The sequence below is a fragment of the Thunnus maccoyii genome, chromosome 1 (genome assembly GCF_910596095.1).
Source record: "Thunnus maccoyii chromosome 1, fThuMac1.1, whole genome shotgun sequence".
Taxonomy (NCBI): Eukaryota; Metazoa; Chordata; class Actinopteri; order Scombriformes; family Scombridae; genus Thunnus; species Thunnus maccoyii.
In genome coordinates this window covers 25,909,453-25,929,974 of record NC_056533.1, presented here as the reverse complement: position 1 = coordinate 25,929,974, position 20,522 = coordinate 25,909,453, and the positions used below count along the sequence as shown (strand labels likewise).

The 20,522-nt window shown below is 40.6% G+C and overlaps 4 protein-coding genes across 4 annotated transcripts; 2 read left to right on the top strand and 2 right to left on the bottom strand.

Annotated features, from left to right (window-relative positions):
* Positions 1-1,179: 1,179 nt before the first annotated feature.
* Positions 1,180-9,947, bottom strand: ercc5 (excision repair cross-complementation group 5). Its single transcript, XM_042431221.1, has 15 exons — positions 9,483-9,947; positions 9,169-9,344; positions 8,934-9,049; positions 8,589-8,690; positions 7,995-8,055; positions 7,443-7,586; positions 7,147-7,357; positions 5,651-6,532; positions 5,320-5,570; positions 5,027-5,146; positions 4,247-4,460; positions 3,504-3,648; positions 3,101-3,301; positions 2,932-3,016; positions 1,180-1,844 (listed from the first exon to the last, which is right to left on the bottom strand). Exons 1-15 carry the CDS (start codon positions 9,568-9,570, stop codon positions 1,302-1,304), a joined length of 3,339 nt encoding a protein of 1,112 aa, XP_042287155.1. The 5' UTR covers positions 9,571-9,947; the 3' UTR covers positions 1,180-1,301.
* A 239-nt stretch (positions 9,948-10,186) lies between these two features.
* blzf1 (basic leucine zipper nuclear factor 1) lies at positions 10,187-14,906 on the top strand. The gene is made up of 7 exons (XM_042431569.1): positions 10,187-10,285; positions 10,582-10,668; positions 11,709-12,157; positions 12,308-12,507; positions 12,761-12,889; positions 13,167-13,392; positions 13,516-14,906. The coding sequence occupies exons 2-7, from the start codon at positions 10,650-10,652 to the stop codon at positions 13,699-13,701; spliced, it is 1,209 nt and encodes a 402-aa protein (XP_042287503.1). The 5' UTR covers positions 10,187-10,285; positions 10,582-10,649; the 3' UTR covers positions 13,702-14,906.
* Positions 14,907-14,991: 85 nt separating this feature from the next.
* On the bottom strand, positions 14,992-16,859 carry trmt10c (tRNA methyltransferase 10C, mitochondrial RNase P subunit). Its single transcript, XM_042431335.1, has one exon. The coding sequence runs from the start codon at positions 16,615-16,617 to the stop codon at positions 15,100-15,102; it is 1,518 nt and encodes a 505-aa protein (XP_042287269.1). The 5' UTR covers positions 16,618-16,859; the 3' UTR covers positions 14,992-15,099.
* Positions 16,860-17,043: 184 nt separating this feature from the next.
* Positions 17,044-20,109, top strand: txnl4b (thioredoxin-like 4B). Its single transcript, XM_042431681.1, has 3 exons — positions 17,044-17,255; positions 17,343-17,494; positions 19,294-20,109. Exons 1-3 carry the CDS (start codon positions 17,124-17,126, stop codon positions 19,457-19,459), a joined length of 450 nt encoding a protein of 149 aa, XP_042287615.1. The 5' UTR covers positions 17,044-17,123; the 3' UTR covers positions 19,460-20,109.
* Positions 20,110-20,522: the final 413 nt, after the last annotated feature.

Genomic DNA, 20,522 nt, shown 5'->3' with positions numbered 1-20,522 from the left:
AGAATCTATGAATATACAAATATATTTCATTTGAGATGTTTAACTCATGGACACAAGATGTCTCCTATTTCACTGTAAAGTCAATTCTCGATGTATGTGCACTGGAGGCTTCAAATTTCCACATTGCACTTGTGTAAGTTGAATATGGACCGCGGTCAGCTTCCAAACTATTTGTGATGTCACAAATCATGCTCATAAGCCCACCACTAAAAATCTGATTTTCAGTGAACACAGAGAAACTTTCCCCTTTCAGCAGATAAATGTGAAAACAGTCTTCTAGTGTCAAACTCTGCACGTCATTCTGCAGTGACACTTGAACATTCAACCATAGGAAGAAGAAAAACATTGAGTGGAGGGGGACTTTAAATTTAAGTTTAGCTAGTACAGAACAAAAGCTTTCCCCTGATTAAGAAAAAAAAAGTTCTTCAAAAAGTGTATTTCAAAATTTTATTGCAAAAATATTGTCATTCTTTCACATACATACTTGTAAGCATGTAAAAATATTTTCAATCACATCAATAAAAAGCTCAGTTCATCAGTGCTGATGATTTCATGATTCCTTTACACATTAATATTTATCAAATAAATATCAAAGATATTACAGACGTTATTTGGGAGTGTGTGACCAGTTCTGCCTTTAAAAGGATGGGTTCACAAGTTTTCAAATGTGTATTAAAACATTAGTCAGGTGTCCATATGAACACTGAAAGAGATTTTCCTCGCTGTAATCATTCCTCCTGTTCATACTGGCTGTTAAAAGATCCCCTTCAAATGTGCTTTCAATGTAAGTGATGGGCTCCAATATCCACAGTCATTTTGTGCAAAAATGAATTTAAAAGTTTATCTGAAGCTTATATGAGGCTTCAGCTGTCTGAGTTAGTCATATCAAGAGGATATTTGCCACATTTATAGTCTTTTAAGAATCAAATTCGCTCTTTGTGTTTCCTCAGACAGAGACTTTGGCACTAAAAAGATGGTAACACTGAAAGATATCTACTTGATTTGACTAATTTGGACGGCTGAAGCTTCATATTAGCTTCAGATAAACTGTGAAATATATTTTTGCACAGAAGGAGGCTTGTGGATTTTGTTCCCTGTCACTTACATTGTAAGTGCATTATGAAGGGATCTTGTAATGGTCAGTATGAACACGAGGAATGATTATGGCAAGTAAAACCTATTTCAATATTGATTTGGGCACCTGACTGTTGTTTTAGGACAGACTTGGAAAAATTATGAACCCGTCCTTCTGCTCGGACAATTTATGGTTATGTTAAGCTTGAAGTTCATTTTTTCCCCCCTCATAGCTTCTTTCCCTTTGCCCTTCCTCTCCCTCTTGTGCTTTTAGCACCACGTCCTCGTCGGCTGCTCTCGAACACAGATCGGGCTGTAACCAAAGCAACTTCACCAGTACCATCACTGTCCTCACCAGAGCTGCTGCTGCTGCTGCTTTGCCTCACCCTCTGTGGTACAGCCTTAGTAGATTGAGGGACAGCGGCCTTTACTGAGAGGGCCTCGTGAATGGAGCTGCTCACACCCTTTAAAGGTGTAAGAGGAGATTCAGATTCAGTAATTACCTCTGACCCCAGAAACCCTCCTCCTGCCATTGACCTCTCCTCTTCTCTCTCGCCTCCATTTTCTCCTTTCTTCTGACTCGGGCCTGCTGACTTCCCTTTCTTAGATTTGGATGGGGAAGCCATTTCCTCCTCGATGTCCTCCTCCTCCTCTTCCCCTTCTCTCTCCTTTCTCTTCATGCAGGTGACTGCACGGCGGAGTCGCTGGCTTCGGATCGCCTGCTTTTCCTGTTGCTCCATGCGGAAGAATGAGTCGATCCGCAGCTGAGTCTAAACCAAAACAGTGACAGAGTGTAAGAATGATGTAGAAGAATAAGAGACGGGATACTATGTGCACTAACTAGTACAACAGTAGTTACCAAACTTTTTTGTCTGACGTAGCCCCACTGCTCTATCAGATGAGTTCAAGTACCCCTTCATTGGCACCACCAGTCATGTTCCAAATATGTTTTTTGAATAGATTAACTGGATGTTATTTAAAACTATTAATTTTATAAAAAGTAAATATTTATATTTTTATTTATTTATATTTATATCATATGTTTCATACAGTTGAGTTGTCAATGTTTAGGTTGCTTTGCTTAAGTTTTTATCTGTACTACCACTTGGAGTGGCAGTTTTCAACCTAATTATTATATAGTTTTCAAAAGCTAATTATTTCAACTGTTAATTCATTACCTTTAGCTAACTACCAGTATTTCAACCACTTTTAGCTGACAATTTCAACTAAGTTTCTATGCTTTTAGCTGTCAATTTGATCTTTTTATTTAGCATTATTATTTTTAGCTTATCTACTACTTTTAGCTAACCGCTAACTTCAACCATATAAAACCTAAATACTTTTAGCTAACTATTTCAAAACTATTTATCCAATACTTTTCAATGTCATTATCCATCACTTGTCATTATTAACAGTCATTTTAACTATTATTTACTAATTTTAGCTAGTGTAAACTATCTCAAAACTGTTCATCCCTTACTTTTAACTAATGTTAAGTTCTATCACAACTACTTATCCACTGCTTTGAGCTGACTATTGCAACTTCTAGTTTTCATACACTCTCAACTGCAACAGTGTTAACATGTTACTGACTCAGGTTGATGGGCAGATTACTGCTTATTATAAATATAGTAAAACTCAGCATTACACCATTTTGTAATCCTATTTTCCTTTTTATTTCCCTTCATTTTACAAATAAGTGGACCTGTGTCCAAACTTTTGACTGATACTGTACATATTTTGAAATGAAATCAATTCTGTTTATCAGTTGAATTTTCCACATTCCCCCCTGGAAACTGTAAAAGTGCCCCTGGTTGGGAATCCTACTGTACGAAGGAGACTCTCTCTCTCAGTTACCTGCTGGGTGTTGAGCTGCTTGATCACAGGCTGAAGAGTCTCCTCAGTCTTCCGACTGCTCCAGCCAAAACGACCCTGACAGAACGTGAGAGCCTGGTTAAGGAAAATTTAAAAAGTCACACATTCATAAACATGAGCACACACATACAGACACAAAGAGAAAGGATATTCTTTGAGCATGTCGATTTGTGGACGTCCCCAGCTGAAGGAGCCGCCCGACTGGTCGACAGCAGGTTGTAGGTAAGCCTGAGCCACTGCAGGGTTGGGGAACCCAGGCTGAAGTTTTAGATCCCTCAGTTTCTTCTTAACTTTCGTGTCCCGAGGGTCAGCTACCAAGCGCTTTTTCTCCTGAGCCTCCAACCACCATTTACTAAAGGGAAGGAACAGTTAAATATTATTTTTTCCACTTTTTAACATTTTTTTAAACATTTTGCCAGTCACAGTAGAGAGAGACTGGAAAGATAATGGCGAAAAAAACAGTGAAAGTTTTCCAGACTTTGAAAATCATGTTGAAAATGCACTAACTTTGGACCTGTCAAACAATTTACCAACACAATAAAACACACACATACTTGAATTGAGTTAATGGCTCCAGTCCTAACCCAGGGAACTCGTTCAGTATCTCCATGCCAGTCACATATCCGACCCCTGGCACCCCCTCCGTGTAGTCACTTCCAAGCAGATAAGCCAGGTTTATCAACTTGTTCCTGTCCAAACCTGAACCAGAACAAAAACACTTGTCCCTGATATGTGCAACATAAATGTATCAGATTATTGCTGTGATGTGTCATCCTAGCACAATGTCGACACCTTCTATTTATTCCCATTTATGAATGTCATATAATAGACCATCTACAGCAGCAAGAATGCAACTAAATAAATACCGTATGCAAGTATACAGCTGCAAATGACAGCCTGTGTAACTCATTTCATGTACAGGCACACATAGAGTAAGCCAGGGTGTCTGCAAGTTTGATACAGAACATTTTTAAGGTCCCATGACATAGCATCATGATTGTGATTTTGGTCGATGGTTTGAAAATGAATATTGGTTTAACAGATCTGATTGAAAGATGTCTGCTTCTCCCCAAAAACAAAGACCTGAGGAATTGCTATAAATTCCTTCGAATGCAAGATATTTAGAAAGACCAATTTAATAAAAAGGAAAAAGGGAATTAATAATAAAAAATGTTATATACTTCATAAGGATGAAACATTAAACACTTGGAAATCTTTTCTGGACCAACATATGTATAAGCACGCAAATACACACACACACACACACACACACTCTGAGTTGATGGCAGCCACTGACCTAGTTGGTTCTGCAGGTCGCTCAACTGGAAATGTGTGACGTATTTGTTCTGGCTGAAGAAGTTCTTGTAGACTTGTCGCCCTCCGAACAGCCACACATCCGAGTCGTCCGTGATGGTCCCGTTAGTCTGGTCCGCTCGGTCGAGTGCTGCGCACTGCGCCTCGGCCTCCGTCGGAGCTACCAGGAACGGCACGCCGAATAGCCGCAGCAGCTCCTGGAATCGAAGAGCCACAATATGCTTTAACCTCGCTGTGTTTTGATGTCTTTATGCAACTGACGCTATTTGCAAGAATTTTAAATAAGTCATATTTCATCGACAGACAATGAGGGATTGTGTGCGTGTGTCTGTAGCTGTCTCAGAAATACCTTCGCTCTTAGCAGCTCGTTATCAAAACAGCGCTGGAAAGTAAATACTGTCAGGCACTTTGGAGGTTTTATGAAGAAGAAAATGTTGACAGCTTGTGGCATTTAAGAGTGTGAGTGAGTTGGCAGACGCACACACACCCAGTAAAGACAGTGAAATAATACTGACTGCGTGTCATAGCACTGGGAACTGGCAGAGGCACCATGAAGAGATTTATACCCGAGAGTTTTTCACACACCTGCTGTTGCTTGTCAGATCTCAGTCTAAGTATATGCACAAGTTTTTACATGTTCATTTTCATTTTATCCTTTTTTTTTTTTTTGATATCTCATATGTCAACTATTTTCATAAGGATAGGTGTGAGGGGGGAGTGCCTGTGTGGTTCATATGTGTTGACGTGATATTAAAATGTTCACCTGGCTCTCCAGGTACATCTGTCCGGTGACTGTGTTCGCCATCCTCTCCTGCTGTTGTTTTTGCTCCCTCAGGTTGCTCTGCTCCACCTGCAGAGAGCTCTCCAGAGCCTCCAGTTCAGCCTGCAGCACAACACACACAACAACTCCATCAGCTGTGCATCACACAAACACACACATTACACTGCTGAACAGCTCCACCTAAAGCTCTTTTGGGAAATATAGACATTACTGAAGTTCAGAAATGCACCAATTTCCTCTTGTGAGCTCTTAACAATACTGATAAGAATACTCACAACATCAACGTTTTCAAACTCATTAATTGCTGGAGTTGGGCTGGTTTCTGCCTCTGCTTCCTCCTTCAGCTCATTCTCTTCAATCTGCCCTTTGCTGTCCTCTTCTTCCTCTAAATCCAAAGCAGCAGCTACACCGCTGGGAGACTCAGTCAAACTTTCTTCTGCTTTTTCTTCTTGTTTGGTCCCATCGTCACCGACCTCATCTGCATCCTCCTCTTGAAGTTCTTCTTCTGATACCTCGATGAAGCTCTCTGGGAAAACGTCAAATCTTTTGTTAACATCTTCTTGTTTAACAAATAATGAATAAGTCTGATCTTAAACAGGATATTACCTTCTGACTCGCTCTCCTCACTGCGTTCCGACTTCACGTCGTCTCCATTTTTCTCCTGTAGAACAATGGACTCGTTTCTCCTTTGCTCTGGTATTAAAGGATGAGTTTCAGTCTTTCTGAGGGGCTCCTCTTGTTTTTCTGTCAACTTTTCTTTGCTCGTCTCCTCTTGTGACTTCATCTGTACCTCTATCAGTCTCTCTGCCTCTTTTTGTCCATCAGATCCTCCGTGAGGTTGATGCGGCACTGCGAGGCGAAGCGCTTTATTTCTCTCTCCGATAACTTCCTCCATCTCATCTTCAGAACTACTAACAAACAAATTATCTTTGACATGTAAACTTTGGACTGTTGGGTCTACCTTAAAATAGAATTTTTCATTGGATAAAGAATTCGACTTTGGCAAAACATCTGGTCCTGTCTCTTCCTCTGAGCTGCTGATGACCACTTGTGGCACAGGATGACGAATATGCACCTGTGGCTTGGTGGGTGAGCTACTGATTAGAGTCCTACGTTCTGCTGCATCCTCCTCCTCCTCAGCCAGAGCTTGTTGGATGGCCAGCAGAGTACGTGGAGACACACTGCCATCCTTCTCATCCTGCTCCACCTTCTCCTCGTCCGAGCTGCCGTTCATCGCAGCCTGTATAGCTGTGAGTGTACGAGGCGAGGGGGGTGATGTGTCTCCCTGAGTGGAAACGGAGGGTTTAGATACAGAGGGTTTAGAGTCTTCTGGAGAGGAACCCCGCACGTCTGCGTCTTCCTCACAGACAGGACGCCACAGGGGCTCAGGTTTGTCCGCTCCTCGCCTCTTACAGCCTGACAGGGAGCTCCCAGACCAGGGAGCTGCTGCGGGTTGACTCTCCGGGACATTCTCACTTTTTCTGGAGCCTGAATGGCAAAGGATGAGTGGTAGTTTTAGATTTTTACAGTCTCTTTTACCACATGAAGAACCGTTAAAAAAAGGACCATACTAGTGGTTTGAATGTTTTAACTCATCATCTACAAATCATGCAACCTTCACTTTACAACAAGTACAAACAAACAGCCATTTGTTTCCATATATTTTATTATTGTATTCCAATCTAGAGACTGGTAATCTATCACAGTGAACAACTGTCTGTTTATTGTTTTATATCAGTAATACTACCATTGCCTGGCATTACAGTTGGTCCTTTCACTGAGTAAACACAGGGCTGCAACTAATGATTGTTTTCATTGTCAATTATTCTGCCAATTAATCAATTAATCATTTACTCTTTTAATTTTAAGAAAATACTTTAAATGTCCGTCACAACTTCCATGGATTGGAAATCTTACGTGTTAGAGTCCAAAACTTAGAGATACTCAGTTTATATTGTTAACAAAAGAAAGAAAAGCAACAAATCCTCACATTTGAGAAGCTTGAACCAGATAATGTTTGGCATTTTTGCTTGAAAAATTACTATTATACTATTATAATATTGAAAAATATTAACCAATTTTCAAAACAGTTGCCGTCTCACCTTTAATAAGGATATAGTGGGAATGGTCTTCTGAAACCAGTCGGTGTGACTCTATGTCGTGACTCTGCTGGTCGCCATCCTGTTGGTAGAGCTGCGGGGCGCTGCCGGCGCTCCGCTGGCTCATCTCTTTCTCCACACTCTCCAGACGTTGGTTCAGCTGGTTCCTCTGCAGCAGACCGGCCAGCTGGTACTGGGAAAAGTCTCCTGAACACTAAGTACAAGTGAAAAGGAGTCAATGTTGAGAGGAGGACGTGTCTGTATCTCTGCATGTCTATGTGAATGAGAGTGAAATGTACCTCTGGAGGTTTGTGGTACATAGTCCGGCGTCTTTTGGAAAACTCTTTCATGTCTTTGAGTATCTCATGTTTCATTTCTGGAGGAAGGCTGGCAAACTCCTCTGAGTTGATGTCCACAGAGTTGGGGTCATCATACATTTCCCCCTGAGACATAGTGAGAAATCTGACTTCAAGTATCAATCATCAAAAATGATCGATGATATTTTCGACACAACTCGAAATTCTTTTAGAAGATACTGACACACAAGAAAGTTTTGAGAAAGAATCCTTTTGTAAAGTTGACATTATGTCCAAACTGAGGCCTTCACTGTTAATTTAACTCAACAAGAGCAGTTTAATAAGTTCAGATTCAGTATTACTTTGCTGTAAAACACTTTAAGACAAGGGTCCAACATAATCTAAACTATATGGAAGTATTACAATGTCCAAAATACCAGATTAAATCTTGTTTCTTACCACAACATCAATATACCCAGCAGTATATCAATAGTATTATTTGTACACAAATTAAAGTCTTTCTGATTATTATTATAGTGAATGTGCTAATTTTACCTGATACATGTGATAACTGTCAAACATCTCCTCCGTATCTTTCTCTTCCTCCTCTTCTGAACTGCAGGGACGAGGGAATACAATAAAAAATTGTAAGATTACGGGTGAAATGCAGAGAAGACTGTATAAACAAAACCAGATTCTAAAAGAGACGCACTTTCTGATTTTAGTACTCGTATAATTTTGTTTATATCATTTTGTATTATGAGAAAAAAACGCAACAGAGGTCTGGTGTCAGATGTTCTTTTGATGACAGACAAGAAATTAGTCTCATTGTCAGGAAAAAAGCGATCCATGCTTTCCTTTCTATTCAGCTGTTTTTTTAAACATTTAAACTTATTTAATGTGTTGTAGTTATTGGCTCGGCTTTTCAGGAGTGCTTTTATCCTATGACTACAAAACCTTTTCTCTTTACAGTGGACCTGAACCTACTATCTAACACATGCAAAGCTGAGAAACTTTCCAGCCTTCTCTCTGTTTTCAGCTGACTTATTCAAACCTCAGGGTGTACACTTTAGATATTCTGACTGAATGTACTCGCAACTTCATCCAACATAACTAATGAATAATAATAACCCTTCCCGAGCCTCTGACCTGCTTTTGTCCTTCTCCTCTGCAGGTGGCAGGGCGGGTAGGACATACATATCATCCACCTCATCTCTCCTCACACTGGAGAGGCTGGGTAGAGGATCCTTACTGTGACAGAGAAGAAAAACAAAGAGCGTTACTTTAGACACAACCAGTGAGAATACAATATCTAGTATGAGAGTTCAGTTTTATTATTAAGCATTTACACAGTATGAAAGTAGAAATGTAGAAGAAACAAAGGCAGGAAAATCTCTGGCAGGATTTGTTTCTACAGCCAGTGTGTGGATTTAATTTGCTTCCAGAGGCTGAGTTGTCTGCGGAGGCTGATGTTACCCTCCATCTATCCCTTACCTGCGGTCTCCAAGTGCAGCTTTGATAGCCTGTCTCTTCAGGAATGTCTTGAGGAGTTTCTCATTGGTTTGTTTGGACTCTCGGCTCAGCTCCTCCTTCCTCTGCCTCCTCAGAGCCTGCAAGGAAAAGCCACGGTAACAGACAGAAAAGCTGTGAATCACATCCAATTGGTAGAATTCTGTTTACTATATTCAGAAAAGAGTTTATATGGCTCCTCGGCAACCATTGGACCCACCAGAGTCTGCTTCTTCAGCAGTGGTGCGTCCCCATCATACACAAAGACTGGCCTGATGCGGAAAAACAGCAGCTTACAGATGCGGTGGAAGAGAGTGAGGAGGTGGGCGTTGTGGACACTGTTGCCTTCACGGTCCCTCACCCCCTTCACTGCCTGGTTCAGCCATAAACTGATATCTGGAGGGGATCTGGTTAAGGTTAATGCTGAACAGGAGACAGTCAGTTACACCCATACATCTGACAGAGAGATGTAGGAAAAGAGCTGGATGGATAGAAAAATATGTTAGATAGATGGACACACAATAGTTTGGATACCAACAGCAAGGATCTGTCCCTCCAGTGTCTCGGGGTTGATGGGTTTCCCTGTGCTCTCCAGCAGCCTCCACAGTCCCTGCACTCCCATGATTACTGTAAAAAAAGTTTGAACCCCGCGAAAAAATGTACGCTAAATTGCAAACTCTGGAGTTAACTTGGTTTAACCGTCCTTGAAGAATGTGTGCATCATCGCGAATCAATTTCGTAACATCTCGACTGGTGAAAAATAAAAAACTGCACTACGGTAGCGTAGTAACATTGGTGGCGTAACTGTCCTTTGTCCGTTGAGCACACATCGACTTAGTTTAAAGGTTCCGCGTTATATGCGTCGGGTCATTTTCAACTGTTACACCACCAAATATTTTCTGGTCCTCAGTCAGTTGCAGTTTTTTGTTGCTGGTGTGATAATATAGGTAAATAACCAAGCAGCCGATCGGAGATCAGTTTTATGTGGAGAGACCGGACATGTGTCTTTACACTGGGTATTTAATTCCCTGAGGTTGGTCTGTCAGGCTTTCTAGTGTAGCGCTGCTGATTTTCACCATGTTTGAACTAATGTTAGAAATTGCTAGAGTTAATGTTAGGATTATTTTGTTTGTTTATTGTGCCAAACAGAGAATTTCTCGAAGCTGCGGCTTTCAGTTTTAGGAGAGAGGCAGAATTTGTATAACAGGAAGTTCTGCCTGAAAGATATTTATCAGGGAAAAATTCACGAGAAAACGCGTGAGAAGCCAACTGTATCCGGTGACCAAATAAACAGCTTGCGAAACACAGCGAAAGGAGGAAAGACTAATTGTTAGACGGTATGTTACCTAACAATTTATCTGAATCTCCACATTTAATCCTAGATATAGCTACTGGAAAATGTATATATGTTTAGCCAACAACTAGCCTGTTAGCATAACGTCAGCTTACTGTGATTTAGGCAGATAAACTTCACGTTAACTGCTCAGGAAACAGCTAGCTAACGCTTATCTAGCTTATTATCAGTACCTCAGCTGTTGACCTTTGACTAGCGGCCCCCTTTCATCACTGTCATAAACACTGAATAGTAACAATATTTGTTTACAAAGTGCTTTTTCTCTTAAATTTGTCTCAGGAGGATCAGCAACCCGTTCTTCGCCTAATCTACACTCTTCCTCCTCAGCTAGTGTATCCACCTCCACCATGACTGCTGCTGTGAGAGGTAACGTTAAGCTGTGAGCTGTTTTGATTAAATCTTCAGTGTTTATATGCTGCAAACTGTTGTTTACGTTTCTCACCCGATCTGTCAATTGCAGCACTTTTTCGTCACCACTTTTCTTTAAGTCTCTTCATTCTTTAGTCGATATAATCTGTAGATATGCAATAGTTCCTCACTGTGAACAGTTCATTTGGGATTTTTTTTGTATTGTTTTTAATTTTTTGTTTGTTTCTTGTTCACATGCTTCTTTATATACTTTTTATATGTATTACTGGAAGATGTTTCGTAAAACAGTGGTATCTTGTAACCCCATGTGGGATGGGCCAAATGTTAAACATTGCACAGAAAAAACAAAACAAACAACAAAAATCCTTTCTAATATAATTATTTCATCTTACATACAAGCAGGGAACTCATTTTTCTCATTAAGCTTGCATAGTCAGGTTAAATCCCTGTTTAGACCTTGTGCACTAGTATTTTGAACACAAGACATCTCAAGTAATCTCATTTTCAGATTTTGTGTCTGCTGCTCAACACTAAAAACAGACCTTTGCACTCAGCCACACATTGGGCTGGATGTTGTTTGAAAATGTCTTGTACTAAACACAAGCAGCCATAGAAAAACTGAATAAAATCCAGTATTAGTCTGGCAACAACCCTGGCTTTCAGTACATTACAGTTTTCAATAACATTTTGTTTGGGTCCAAAAAAGTAAAAGTACATTACACTAGAGAAGGAATTTAATGACTATTTGGTTGCATGTTTTTGGAACATTTAAGCCTTTGGTAATGATGTTTGTGATGTTGTACAATAAAAAGTTGACAAGGTGCAGTCAGGAACACATCAGCATTCACACTATGCCATATATCACTGACTACCACCCAATTTGTGTGACTGCATCCCACTGCATCTTCAGTATGTTTTTAGAAATATGCACACCTGCATTTAGACAGCGGTCCACTTATGATATGATCACATCGGCTATATTGTAATGCAAAGTGTGAGTGAGGCATAAAACTCAGCCCTTTGTTTGCTTCTTCCAGGTTCTGCCCATGTGCCCGTCCGAGGTGCTGGTGATGGCATGGAAACTGAAAAACCACCAGCCATCCTGGAGGTAACCACAGATACGCTGCCACCAGGTCCGTCTCCGGTTCCCCTCTTGAAGGTGGCAAGCCCCAAACACAGCCCCAAATCTACCCATCCTCCTCCCCCTGTGGCACCCCAACCTCTCGGGGTGCTCCACCTGGGCAAGGTGAGTCGAGAGGCCTGCACAGAGGTCGATGCTGTGAGGATCGTTGTCCCTCGTGCTGCTATAAGCCGAAGCAGCCGTGCAGGGCCAACTGAGGGGAAAGGAGAGACTGAGGAGCAAGGCTCTCCCCCGCTGCCTGTGGTGGAGGACTGGAGAGGACAGCTGGAGAAGCTGCAGAACTCTGAACGCAGGCTGTTGCAGGACAAGGAAGGCCTTTCTAACCAGCTCCGTGTGCAGACAGAAGTAAGGCCCCTATGAGTCAGATACACACTTAGATATTTGATTTACTAGTAGGGTGGTTTATTTTTAGTGATGTAGTGCTTTTAAATTATTACACATTAAACAATCCATTTCCTCATACATATCTTGATCTTTATTCTTTCTGTGTGGCAGGTGAACCGTGAACTAAAGAAACTGCTGGTGGCGTCTGTGGGTGATGACCTTCAGTACCACTTTGAGCGTCTGGCACGAGAGAAGAACCAGCTGATTCTGGAGAATGAGGCTCTGGGCCGGAGTCTGGCACACACGGCAGAGCAGCTGGAGCGCATGAGTATCCAGTGTGACGTTTGGAGGAGCAAGTTCCTGGCCAGCAAGTACGAAACAGACAAAATGATGTGTGATAATTAGGCATGGTTGGAGATGGAAAGAAAGAGAAAGGGATGGGACGGTGTCATCTCATCCTGGCTTTTAAAAGAAGATTAGTGTGGGCAAGCATCTGTCAAGGATGCTGGAGGAAGACAAATAACATAAAAAAAGATTATTGTTCTACAAGGATAAATAAGGAATGACTAAATCACTGTTATTATGCTGAATGCTGAATGTACACATGCATCAATGTCTCCTCAGAGTCATGGCAGAGGAGCTGACAAATGCCAGAGCAGCTCTGCAGCGTCAGACCAGAGAGGCACAAGGAGCAATTCAGGACCTGCTGTTAGAGAGAGAAGAGTTCTCAGGGGACATGGTGCTCACTCATAGGTAACATACACACTGTAGCATAACCACAAATCTATAATTTCTAAATCAACTAATGTATTCACTAAGAACTCACTTAAAAATACTATAAGAAACCTTGTTATGTACAAAAATGAGGCTTCATTAGTTGGCTATATTGACTCAGTATCTTCCAAAGATAGTCTATTTAGTACAAAATTCCAGATAGTCAGGTTTGTTTTCATTGCTGACCTTAGTTGTCTGCAATGTGCCGTTGACAGAGAAAAGGAGTCTGTGTGCTGACTTACTTTTCTGTTGTCAGATCTCTGGAGCAGCTCCTGGTGTCTCTGCAATGGGGCAGACAGCAGACATACTACCCCAGCGCACAGCCCCTCAGCACAGGAGAGCTGGCAGCAGCCAATCATAAGCTAGCAGACGCCATCAACTCCCACCTGTTGGGCGACACCAGCAGCAGTGTGGCAAAAAGCAGCAGCAGTGCGACACCTGAACAGCTCTGCAGCACACCAGCAGAGAAGATGGCTGAGAAGGTACAAAATTAGTTTTTCTTTCCCTTTTTTCCCCCCTAAAATTTTATACCATTTTTATTTTTGAATATTTGTCAAAAAATCCAAAAGGTTCACAAATGTGTGATGTTATGTTTTCTGTCTTAGGTGCTGAAGATTTTAGATCCAATTTCCTGTTCAGAAAACAAGGTGGAGCCCCCGCTCAGTGACTCGTCCCCCTCAAACTTTCTGGGCAATAAGAAGAGCATCGGCAGGTTTCACCCCTACACCCGCTATGAGAACATCACCTTTAACTGCTGTGAGCGCTGCACTGGAGACATCCTGGTGCTGTAGAGGTCAAAGAGCGGCAACACGTCTTTATCTGAGACCAGCGCAGCATCAGAGCCCACTTAAAGTGACCAAGTATGAACAGGAGCTCACTATGGAGGATATTGCTGCCGTGTTGAGTGACTTTGTTAGTCAACACCAAAAGTTGGTCATTCTGTGACATTTTCCATACCAGTATGAGTCTGTTGCTACTCGTTTTTGTGAAAAGCAGCCCTAATAATTGGATTTTTCACTATTTATGATGAGGATGATTTTAAAATCTGTAAACTTGCTGTTTATTCTCTTTAACTTGAATTTGTTTGTTCAGGAATCATGACCGGATAGTGATGAAAGAAAAATGCATTTCAGAGCCATTGTAGCCTTGTTTAAACCATAGAAAGAACTATTTATTGCTGTGTTGTGAGGTCAAGATGAGTCAGTGTTACACGGTTATTCAGACTTGAACATTAGGCTAGTTTGTTTAACACTATTATATTCATAATGGTCTGTTCTGCATCAATGGTACTGATGAACCCGAGGCCGGAAGGGTCAACGTGTTGTTGAAAAACCCACCAGACAGTTACAAACAGCAGATAGTGAGCCGTCACATACACTGTGACCACAATTACAAAAAGAACTGAGGATGCACTTTATATTGCAGGGGTTTCCCCACTTGGTATAATGGTGCTATCAAGTTTTAAAGCATTGTATTAACATTTTGTGTATTACACCCTGAAAAAGAATAATATGCATTAAGTATTTTGGAGGTGAACTAATGGAACAGCAGTAGACTGTAATGATGCTGCAGTATTGTATCAGTCTTTAGAGAAAGTGTGGATATTGTCAAGAGTTTGACTTTTGTGATGTTTCAAAAAAAAAAAAAAAGAAGCAACAGTTTTCTAAATATTTCAAAAGGGTTTATTTTGTTTTCATTGAATTATGTCAGTGATTTGGATGATGGGTATTTTTTATTTTGCATTATTTAAAAAAAATATTATGGATTTTTTTTTTCACTTCTGTGAAATGACAAGTAATATATTGCACATGTCCTTTGCAATTTTTTAAAACTAAGCTGTACACTATTTTGGTTTATTTAATCTCAGTATAGAAAACTGTGCTCTCTCTGCGGTGGTGATATTATAATTTACAGTGAAAGCACAAAAGAATATTTATACATCTTTTGCAATATTGTTTCTCATGTCAGACCAAAATAAAGACCAAAGTAGTTTCTACATTTTTGAAATGTCTTGTTCTTGTCTTAAGTTCCAATGCAATATTTTAATTAACAGTAAAAAATAATAATTAAGCAGCAATGACTACCTATTGCAACATTTTATTTAGCACTTGTTACAGTTTTTTGACATTTCCTCAGACAGTGATTATAAACAGATGTGTCCTTATTAACCAATTAATGGCAATGTTAGTTCATTCACTATCCCACCACTTCTTGCCTTTGCCTGCACTATTTCTTCCCTCCATGCTGCTCTTAAATGATGTCCGTACTCTGGTTGCAGCTGATTTGTTTTCTCTGTTGCTGTGCAGTCCAGACACTCTGTCCCTACCACTGAACCCAGAGTCTTTACGGTCCCCACTTCTAAATATCCTTTCATTCATTCTTTCTCTAGATCTTAACGACCTGTCACCATCCTCTCTTGGTCCATGACTTGTGACTCTGACTCTGTCGTTGGTGATTTCTCTCTGTGCCTGCTGTGGGTGGAAGCCATCATGCTTCCTGTTAGGCACAAACTTCAACGCCTCCTCCCATTTCCCCGTGTCCTTCAATGTCAACATGATGCGTATCATCTGGTCCAGAGTCAGATTTTTGGCTCCGCACTCCCAGTGGAGGAACTCATCCAGCGGTAAACGGGCTGTAGCCAGCTTTAGACGCTTGGCATTCGCTAGTGACAAGCCTGGCTGGATCGACCGGTCCACTAGAGCTCCGATGATGTAGACCTTCGAGTGGTCAAAGGTGCGGAGGACATTAGGGGAGTCAGCAGTGAGGTATACGAGGTGTTCATGAGGAAACACATCGACATGCTGGCGGTCAGTGGAGGTGATGAGCAGGCGATCCCAGGCCTCTGCACCGTACCGTTTGAGAAACTCGTTCTTGTAAGCCCCGTCTGGCTGCAGGTTGCACAAGTGTAGGTGGTAAGGCTCAACGGCACGCCGGTTCCATCCTTCCACCTCCATCAGCTGGGACACAGTGTTTTCTATCTCCCGCCTGGACATGTTGGGCTCGTAGCTCATGTCAAACACCAGCGGCTGACCGAACACCATGGCCTGGGCGCTCCTCCAGCCCAGAAGCTTGTCAAGGCTCCGGCCCCAGAACTGAAGGAGGAATGTGTTTTTCATCTCTTGTCCTCTCTGGTCATCTCCTTCCTCCGTATCATCTCTTTTCAGCCTCTCCTCCCTTTCTGCCTTCTTCTGCTGCTGCTTCTCCTTACGGGACTTCTTGTGGCCTTCCCTGAGGGCCAGGTACTTCAGGTACTTTTTCCTGGAGGACTTGGTGGTGAGCTTTGCCAGCATCTGAACCTCCAAATCAGTCATCTCCTGAGGTACAAGCTTCCCAGCTTGACGCCACATCGCAACCAGATCCCGGGTTGCCTCCAGGGCAGAGCTGTCCTTTAAATCACCTCCTGGCGCATCCTCTTCCTCAATGACTTGTTGTTTCTCGTCTAATGCAGCTTGGGATCTCATTACAGACTTCCATTTGTCCAAATCTACTGTCTCTCTTTCCTCTGACTGATCTGTCTGAGGCTGAGGGGCATCTTTCCTCGCCGGACTCCCAGTGTTGAAGTGGCGAGACAGGATGGACACTCGGTGCTGGCAGGCACTGCTGGCTGGAAGAAAACTGGTAATTTGCCTCTTGGTGACGCAGGATGACACAAAATGACTGCATTTCCAGAGTTCATAAAAACCTCGGCTTGTAAAGAGCCGTAACATCGTGATAAAAGCTAAACTTTCAGGACTGCAGGCGTGTCAAGTTGAAGGATTTAAACAGAACAAGAAGAGTAGCTGGCGCGTTTTTGTTTCGTTTCCATTATAATAATATTGTGAATAATAGTTGCACCCCCTCAAATGTCCAAATAAATAGTCCTGAAGTCTGGTTTACTTGTCTCAGCGTCCACGCTTGCCAAATATTGCGGAAAGGTCACGTTGTTGCTCTGTGTCACACTATAATGTGTCGTAGTGAAACGCCGCTACGTTGCATGACACCGCTTATTTGGTCTCAAATGTTCAGCCGGTTGACCATAACAAAATGTTTAAAGAATAGTGTTTTACAGTAGCTTTCATTATATATGAAGCGTCGATATAATGTATAATAATCACTTCTTTACTAGTTGGTTATTTGTTTCCAGACGGGTGTTTTATAGCGCTGTACAGCAAAGATGACGTAGTTTCCTCCTGAGCTGTCAACAGAAGCTAGTTAGTTTTTAAAGCCTTGGAAAATGAGTTTGTTTTTGCCTAAATTAACGTGCAAAAAAGACATAGATGAAGTCATCAAAGGCGTAGCAGAAAAAGTCGTAGTTTTGAGGTTTGGAAGAGACGAAGACTCGGTTTGCCTCCAACTCGATGAAATTGTAAGCAGACTGTAACATTAGCTGCCAAGCTGCTGCTAAAAGTTGCTTTGCTGTCGCTAAATCGACGTTTCTGTCCTTTTTTTCTAGCTGTCAAAAACCGCCCATGACTTGAGCAACATGGCCGCGATCTACATCGTCGATGTGGATAAAGCTCCCATCTACACCAGATACTTTGACATCAGTTACATCCCCTCCACTGTTTTCTTCTTCAACGGGCAGCACATGAAGGTGGATTATGGGTGAGTTTATTTGTCCTGTTTGTCAGCTATGATCAATGATTCAGAAGGGCTGCAATTAACAGTTATAGTTGAGGAGATGACCTCAGGAAACACTTATCTGGGTTGGCAATACCATGGAGTAACTCCAGTCAAAGAGACAGGGAAAGGATTTTTATTAAGGATGTCACAATAAGTTACATTTCCCTTCTATAAAGGAGGTGAGATCTTCAATAATAGAAAATAAACAATATACATATAACAGGAATCACTGAAGTGTTGTAATAAGCTCACTTACAGGTTAACAACTAAATTGGCAAAATGCATCTCCAAATAAACCCGCAAAATAATTATTAGTTGACTGACTTGTTAACAAATTAAATAACAGTTTCAAATAAAATTCTGCCATACTGTGAATTAACTCTAGTACTCATCATAGTTACAGAACAGTCCATAGACATTAGAAGACATGCAAGAGAAAGCATGTGCAACAAGGCAATAAAGCTGGCACATGGTCATAAATGGTGGTCAGGCAAACAACCTTTAACAAACACCCAAAATAAACAAGTGAATTCTTCAAATAATAAGTCTAAAGGTAGTGAGTACTTACAGTTGGTACTGGACAATATATTGATATTATATCAACATCATTATATGAGACTATATGTCATCTTAGATTTTGGATATCAATATTGTGATATGGCATAAATGTTGTCTTTTCCTGGTTTTAAAAGCTGCATTACAGTAAAGCGATGTCATTTTCTGAACTTACTAGACTGTTCTAGCTGCTCTATTATTTGCTTTTACCCACTTAGTCATTATATCCACATTATTGATGATTATTTATCAAAAATCCCATTGTGTAAATCTTTTGTGAAAGCACCAATAGTCATCCCTACAATATTGTCTTAATATTGATATCGAGGTATCTAGTAAAAAATATGTGATATTTGATTTTGTCCATATCGCCCAGCTCTACCAACAGTTGTGTCATTCATGCACACAATTCAGCTGAAGCAACTGACCACTATGTGTAGTAGTCACTGATTGGCTCTGGCTCAATTACCAATTAAGGGGGGCTGCAGCTCAGGCTTTCATACAGTTATTTTGATTATCGATTAATCTGCTAATTTTTCTCAGTTAGCTAATCCTCTTTGATCTAACAAAGTGTTTGGAAACAGTGACAGTTTCACATTGCTTGTTTTATCCGAGCAACAGTTCAAAACCTAAGGGTAAACAGATGTGTAAAAGCAGCACTATCCTCTGTGATAGTAAACTGAATGTCTTTGGAATTTGAGGTTTCACCTTGTGCTTTCAGAAACAGTGATTGACATTTTTCACCATTTTATAGACTAAGCAACTAATCGATTAATCAAGAAAATAATCGTCAGATTAATTGACGATGAAAAAAAATGTTAGTTGCAGCCTTAGTATTAACTATTGAGTACAAAGTGGTTTATCATAATTGTATCAATAATTTATTATATTTGAAAATAATTGTTGGTTGCAGCCCTAAAAGCAGAAAATATTCACATGAGAAAACTTGTTTAAATGACTTACAATTAACTGATCATCAGAATTGTTTCTTATTAATTTGCTGTTGATCAACTGATCTGTTTATCGAGATATACTGTTGTTTTTGCTAAAACAGCATGAAACATGGAAATCAACACTTACACAGACATACATTATACACTACCACAGACATACACATTGCATTAAAAAAACCATAATGAAAAAAGAAATGTTGGAAGACCCTCTATACATGACAGAAAACAATTTAATTTGCTGATAATTGTGTTTATTTTTTTCTTTTCTTTCAGCTCACCAGATCACACCAAGTTTGTCGGCAGCTTCAAAACCAAACAAGACTTCATGGATCTGATTGAGGTCATATACAGGGGAGCCATGCGGGGGAAGATGATTGTCCAGAGTCCCATAGACCCTCAAAATATTCCCAAATATGATCTCCTTTACCATGGAATTTAGCATGAGCATCTCCACTACTTAACTGCTGATCATAATTCATCTTTTACTAATAGAAAAAATTGCTCGACTTTCAGCAACTAAGCAACTGAAGAAGTTTTTACGTTACAGCTTGTCAGAAACTCTTGTAATAAAGTGTTTCAGATTAGGAGACTTTAATAAATGTGTACATATGTACATACAGACAGTACAGAACAGTACATTGCCCTTTACTTTGTTTACGTCTTGCTGTGTTTAAAGAATGTCTGTACAGAAGAGCGCTGTCTACCAAACCTCCAGGGAGTATCATGGGGGAGAGTTAACAGGTTGGAAAGACTGAAATAAATGCAAATTTTATACTAAAACTTTGTGACGATATGACAGATACACAAAATCTAATGGGCTTTGTAACACTTTGTTGTAGTTTATATTGTCAATTTTATTAACATTTTTTTCTCTCCATAATTTCAAACAGTTTAGTTTATGTTTGATAGACATTATGTGAGTTTTGATAACTAAGGTTCTGCAACTTTATTCTGTTTTGGGGTTGTTTTCTTGTGAAAATGTTTAGTGTCATTGTGATGTTTCCCATGGAAAACAGTTGTATGTCAGCAGAGAGATACAATGAATTTATCCAAAATACATACTGTGTTATAATAAACTTTTATATTTTATCTTGCAGCAGTTTTCTCCTGATCTCTCTTTAACCTCTATTTACAGTAGGTGTTTTTTTTAAAAACTTTTAATGGGAATTGACACGTTCTGCAAGTATAGAGTAGTAAGCCATGTCTGGATTATTATTATTATTATTATTATTATTATTATTATTATTATTATTATTATTATTGTTATTATTATTCAACACATCTGTCACATACATAAAAAATAAAATGTCACCACTGCGGGTCAGCCTGCGCGGTGCACGCCGGGGCAGGAAGCCTCCCTGGCTGGGCGCTCCAGTGTAAAAAGTCGTTGACACACAGAGCGTTTCTCGACTCCTACTCGTTTTCTGTGATATTAGTTCAAACCAGGACTCCTGCCTGTTGTTTTACATGCTTCCAGTTGGACTGTTGGTTTTGTTTTTTTC

Excerpts from the sequence above, each read along its gene's own strand:
- txnl4b (XM_042431681.1), top strand. The coding sequence starts at position 17,124 with ATGAGTTTGTTTTTGCCTAAATTAACGTGCAAAAAAGACATAGATGAA. Across the intron at positions 17,256-17,342 it reads GCCTCCAACTCGATGAAATT|CTGTCAAAAACCGCCCATGA; the intron begins GTAAGCAGACTG and ends CTTTTTTTCTAG. Across the intron at positions 17,495-19,293 it reads CACATGAAGGTGGATTATGG|CTCACCAGATCACACCAAGT; the intron begins GTGAGTTTATTT and ends CTTTTCTTTCAG.
- trmt10c (XM_042431335.1), bottom strand. The coding sequence starts at position 16,617 with ATGTTACGGCTCTTTACAAGCCGAGGTTTTTATGAACTCTGGAAATGC.
- ercc5 (XM_042431221.1), bottom strand. The coding sequence starts at position 9,570 with ATGGGAGTGCAGGGACTGTGGAGGCTGCTGGAGAGCACAGGGAAACCC. Across the intron at positions 7,587-7,994 it reads ACAGTTATCACATGTATCAG|GGGGAAATGTATGATGACCC; the intron begins GTAAAATTAGCA and ends ACTATGTCTCAG. Across the intron at positions 3,302-3,503 it reads GAGCCATTAACTCAATTCAA|TAAATGGTGGTTGGAGGCTC; the intron begins GTATGTGTGTGT and ends CCTTCCCTTTAG.
- blzf1 (XM_042431569.1), top strand. Across the intron at positions 12,158-12,307 it reads AGCTCCGTGTGCAGACAGAA|GTGAACCGTGAACTAAAGAA; the intron begins GTAAGGCCCCTA and ends TCTGTGTGGCAG. Across the intron at positions 12,890-13,166 it reads GACATGGTGCTCACTCATAG|ATCTCTGGAGCAGCTCCTGG; the intron begins GTAACATACACA and ends TTCTGTTGTCAG.